Source organism: Gracilinanus agilis, chromosome 3 (assembly GCF_016433145.1).
Source record: "Gracilinanus agilis isolate LMUSP501 chromosome 3, AgileGrace, whole genome shotgun sequence".
NCBI lineage: Eukaryota > Metazoa > Chordata > Mammalia > Didelphimorphia > Didelphidae > Gracilinanus > Gracilinanus agilis.
In genome coordinates this window covers 459,732,421-459,737,737 of record NC_058132.1, presented here as the reverse complement: position 1 = coordinate 459,737,737, position 5,317 = coordinate 459,732,421, and the positions used below count along the sequence as shown (strand labels likewise).

Here is a 5,317-nt window from a genome sequence, read left to right as displayed (position 1 = left end):
TATTTTTTCATGTGGGTATTCTCTCCATCTAGAACAGGGTCTCAGACATGGTTGGCCATAAACTCTTGTTGAATTGAGAGTTGCACTCTGGAACTATCTTGGAAGCATTTTTGGTTGGATATACCAAAGCTGCTGCTTTGATATATAGGCTCTAAAAGAATGTCAGCTTCTTGAGGGGAGGACCTACATAATTTTTGCCTCATACCCACTAAATCCAGCACAGTGCCTGGCACATACTATAAACATACAAAATGTTGGTTGGTTGATCATTTGAGAAACAAGAGTCATTTCCACCATCATTGTGGAATCAGGAAGTCTCACCAGTTCCTTTCACTTTTAGATACATGATCCATGGTTAGGTATTTTATTTTACATGGGAAACCAACTCTTGCATCTAATATTAATGATGTAAAATGCTGATTTCTGTTATCAGGAACTCAGGTGCTTCCTCAGCATTTCTGAATCGATTTTCATAAACTAGGTTGGATGTTGCAGGGTTTCATTTCCTTTTTGCAGCTCCCATGTGCATTAATTTGAACTAAGTGCATATTGGGGGGAGGCAAATGCATGCCCCTGGCTTTTAATCATTGCTCTTTATAGGCTGACTGACAAGCAATGACACAGCCATAGAGGGTACTTGTTAATATAGCATACACAGATGTAAGCCTGTAGAATGGAGTAAGAAGGGGGAAGTTTTTTTGTTTTTTTTTACCCTTGGGGAAGCCATTAAAAATATTTTTGGAGTCTCTAAAATCTTTTTCTGATTTCCCAGGATCTGTCATAATATCTTACAAATAGCAGACATTTAATAAATGTTTATTGAACTGAATCATTGAATAAAATAATGTAGTATGAATAATGTACTATATTTTGAGTGCTTCAATCTCTTCATGCCAGGCCAGTGTCCACTAGGATTCCTATTGGCAAACAATTCATGCTTACTGGCAAACTTGTCAAATGTTGTGAATAGGCTGATGTATTATATATTTTTCAGTCTTGAGGCTAAAACTAAGTGTGAACAAAAGCTTAAAATAGCTTTTACTTTCCCACAATTCCTTTCGGAAGAAAATGTCTGAAATTTGTTCCTATAATTCCTTTTGTTTGTACATGGATTAAAAAGGTATGAATCTATGGTTAACAAGATTTCAGTGCTTAAAGAAAGAAGGCAATTGGTTACATAAATCTAGTTTACAAAACCTTGAGAAAGTGTTGTATAGTGTCTTAGCATTGCATTTAATAGGCATTTGTTAAATGCTTATTTTTGGTTGAGTAAGAAAGAAGACTGAATATGAGATCAGAGGATGTGATTTTCATATTGTATTTGGGACTTACTCTGATATTGTCTGAAATAGAGATGCTAAAATAAAGAAGTGGGACTGGGAGGGTAGTGACAAATAAGATAGTGAGTTTCATTTTAGACTGTTAAGTTTTAGATGACAGCTAGTTTGAAATGTCCAAAATTCAGTTCATGACATGACATGACAGTACGAAAAATCAGGAGAAAGACTAGGGCTGTTGATACACCATATAAAACTGGAAATCATCTGCACAGAGATGAAAATTAAGCTGTGGTTGTTTATTAAGTCACCAAGAAAAAGAGTGGAGAGAGAAGAGGGCCTAGGATAGACAGAACCTTGGATTATACCTATAGTTACGGGAATACTATGGATAATGATTCTGCAAAATAGACAATGAAGGATTGATTAGACAGATTGGAGGAAAACCAAGGTAATGATATCATGAAAATACACAGAGAGAAGGGTAGTTAAGAGCATCAAATTTAATAGACAGATCAAGAAAAATGATAAAGACCATCATGTTTTGTTAATTATGAGATTATGGTAACTTTGGAGAAAGAAAATCATTTGGGTTATGAGGTCAGAGGAAGACTGCAAAGGGTTGAGAAATGAGAGGAGAGGAAGTGGAGGTAAGGAGAGTAGACACTTTTTGAGTGAGAAAGGAGATTGACTCAAAAGGCATGCAGAGATATGATAATAGCTTGAGTGAATGGTAAGGGCAAATGAGGTTTTTGTTATTATTTTTTAAGATTACAAATTGGTATTTTATTTTTTAAGCTCAAGGACAAGCTATTCAGAATGGGCGAGTAACATTGAGAACTACAGTAAAAGATGGACCCTTAAATAAGGGGAGGAGGGAAAAAAGGAGAAGAGGAGTACTGTGATAGACAGGGAGACCAGATCTCTTATCTGGATGTACTCTAGTGGGATGATTCTGATTTCTGAGCTTTGGTCCAAAATACACAATGAAGGAAATCTGGGGACTTCAATGAAGTCCCAGGGATGTAATTTAACAAGAAATGAATGGTGGACAAAGTTACATATCTGATCAAAGAAGGGAGCTGGCATTCTCCTTGGATCAGCAGCATTGCTTCCTTTTTTATGGAATTGAAGCACAGAAGTTTGGTAAGTCTTATCCCACATATTTCAATTCTTATAGTTAAAGTCTTTGTGCTAAGGAATTCTTTCATCACTTCTCTAACTTCTTGTACTTTCTTCTAGTTTCTTCCAATATGTTTCCAGCTTGTAGGCTACCTGCTCCTCAGTTAGAATAACTTGGTCCAAATAAGACTGAAGAATAGCATATTTCTGGCTTAAGTCCTTTAAGTTTCTACTTATGTTTACTACTACATTTTCCATCTCTAGATACTTCAAGGTAGTCAGTTTGCTCATCTTTTCTAGAAGTTTATTGTCTTCATTGGTGGTTATCAGCTTGCCCTTCAAATCCATGACCATTTTGGAGAGCACGTCCTGGCATGGTCTTGTTATGTCCACTTCAGCGGGCTCTGTGGCTTCCTCTGTCATCTTCACCACTGCTTTGGTTGGAATAATAGTGATAGCTGGAAACTGAACTGGAAAGAAAGAGAGGCAGATTTAAGAGACATTATGAGGATTAAAATACATTATAAAATTATAAATTAATTATAATTATATATAATCACATATATTACATACATAATATAAATATATAATATACGTAAAATGTGGAAGTTGATTAGCTTTGGGGAACAAGAGAAAGGAAGGAGTTCAATTCATCTTCCCCACTTTGAGCTTGGATCACTGGGAGAATGGTAGCAATATCAACAAGAAAAGGAACAAAGGGAAGAAGGAAAAGGCATGGATGAAAGGGGTGGAGAGCTGAGGGAAGAGAAAGGAGGGGGAAGGGAAAAAGAGAGGGGAGGGAAAAGGAGAGGTAAAGAAGAGGGGAGGAGCAAGAGAGGGGGAAAAGGAAGGGGAGAAAAAATCTTTGAGGTTTTTTTAAATGGGGAGAATGGGGGATTTTTTGGAAGTAGCAGGTAAAGAACCAATAGATGGGGAGAGATTGAAGATAAGAAAGTGGAGGAGATAATTATGGGGAGGATCTTCTGGAGAAGAAAGGAGATAATAGGATCAAAGGATCATATAATGGTATTGGTCTTGGAGAGGATATTGGTCACTTTGTCAAGACACTGGAGTAAAAGAGGGAAACAGTGAGAGAGATTTACTATATGGGGGTCTCCAAAATCTAAAGGCAGTTTTAAATTTAATTAGACTAAGATTTTGGAGACACACTGTATAGGTTAGGATTATCGTTTTGGCCTTGAATACTAGTGGGGGTGAAATTTAGTCTCAATTCAGTAGGTTATAGGAAGCCATTGATGGTTTTCAAGTATATTTAGACTTCTGCATTAGGAAGATTAATTTGGCAGTTGTGTGAGGTTGAATTTGAGTGTGTGTAGAGGGGGTTGCAGGGGGGGATGGTAAAAGAAATTGCTTAGATTGTGGCAGGAGAACATTTAGGAAATTGCCACAGTTGTCTAAGTAAGAAGCAAAGGGGGTTGGAATAGGTTGGTAGCAGTGGAAATGGAAAGAAAGAGAGGCAGTTTTAAGATACATTAAGGAGATAAAAACTACAAAATGTAGAAGTTAATTATATATTACATATGTATATTATATATTATATATTAAATGTAACATACATAATAGAAGTAATTATGTATGGTATAATTATAAAGGGTAACAAGAGAAAGGAAGGAGTTTGGTATCTCTTCCACACTTTGAGCTTCTTGGGCCACTGGAAGGATGGGAATAATGTCAACAGAAAAAGGAAGAACAAATTTAGGAAGGAAGATATGTTTAGTTCTAGACATTCAGCTAGGGAAAGATGTTCTGCAGGAAGATTGAAAAATAATTTTAGTATAATATATTCAAAACACATTCTTCTTTTAAGTCACTGCAACTGGAATTTTTTTAAATTTACTTTCCCCCTTTCCTCTCCCCTCAGCCCTTGACAAATATAAGAAAAATCTGAGATCAAGTTTCAAACTGGGGTGTTGTTGTCAGGGAACCAACAGAGTTTTTATTACAATTACCAGGTTTAATAGTCTTGATAAATCCAGCATTTTCTGTGCTTGATAATGTTGATTAGAACTCCATGATAGTAAGACTAAGGTTGGGAGTGTGAATGCAAAGCATCACAGAATTGAAAGAGTCTTACCACCTAGCTGCCCATCAAAATGAATATCCTTACACTATTCCTGATGACTCTATCTTTTAATTACATCATAAAAGTATACATTTAATTTGTTTTTAAATTAAGTTTTTTAGTGAATGAAAATCTATCTTTGTCTCCCACATTTCATTCCTTCCTGCCCCCATTGAAAAAGAAAGAAAAACAAAATCCTTATAAAAATATATGAAATAAAGACAAATTCCCTCATTGGTTTTATTTTTATATATATACATATATATATATACATATACATATACATATACATATACATATATACACACATATATTCACATATACACATAACATATATATGCATATACACATAAATACATTTATGTATATTATTTTGCCCCCCCCCCAGGTCCAGCAACCTTTTTTTGTGAGGAGCTGGATAGTATATTTCATTATGAGTCCATTCTCAGAATTATGGTTGGTCATTTAATTGATCTGTGCTTGTCTTTTGAAGTTGTTTGTCTTTACAATGGTATTGTTATTGTATGTTCTCCTGATTCTGTTCACATCATTGCATCTGTTTCGAATAAACCTCCTCATGTTTCTCTGAAACCAATCCCCTTATTATTTCTTACAACACATTCATATACCATAACTTGCTCAGTCATTCTGCAAGTATTGTTCACTTCCTTGGTTTTCAATTCCAAAGAAAACTGCTACAAACATCTTTGTACATATGGGGCTTTCCCCTCTTTCTTTAATCTCTTTGGGATGCTGTATTAACTTCAAAATGTTGCTACAAAAAAGTAAATCTGAAATCCATGTAAGTATCCATTATTTGGGGAATGATTAAACA

At 35.3% G+C, this 5,317-nt stretch overlaps 1 protein-coding gene across 1 annotated transcript; it reads right to left on the bottom strand.

Moving 5' to 3' along the window:
- Positions 1-2,495: 2,495 nt before the first annotated feature.
- LOC123239681 (biogenesis of lysosome-related organelles complex 1 subunit 2-like) lies at positions 2,496-2,753 on the bottom strand. The gene has a single exon (XM_044666966.1). The coding sequence runs from the start codon at positions 2,751-2,753 to the stop codon at positions 2,496-2,498; it is 258 nt and encodes an 85-aa protein (XP_044522901.1).
- Between the last annotated feature and the right edge of the window lie 2,564 nt (positions 2,754-5,317).

What these genes read in the sequence shown, in the direction of transcription:
- LOC123239681 (XM_044666966.1), bottom strand. Translation starts at nt 2,753, where the DNA reads ATGGTCATGGATTTGAAGGGCAAGCTGATAACCACCAATGAAGACAAT.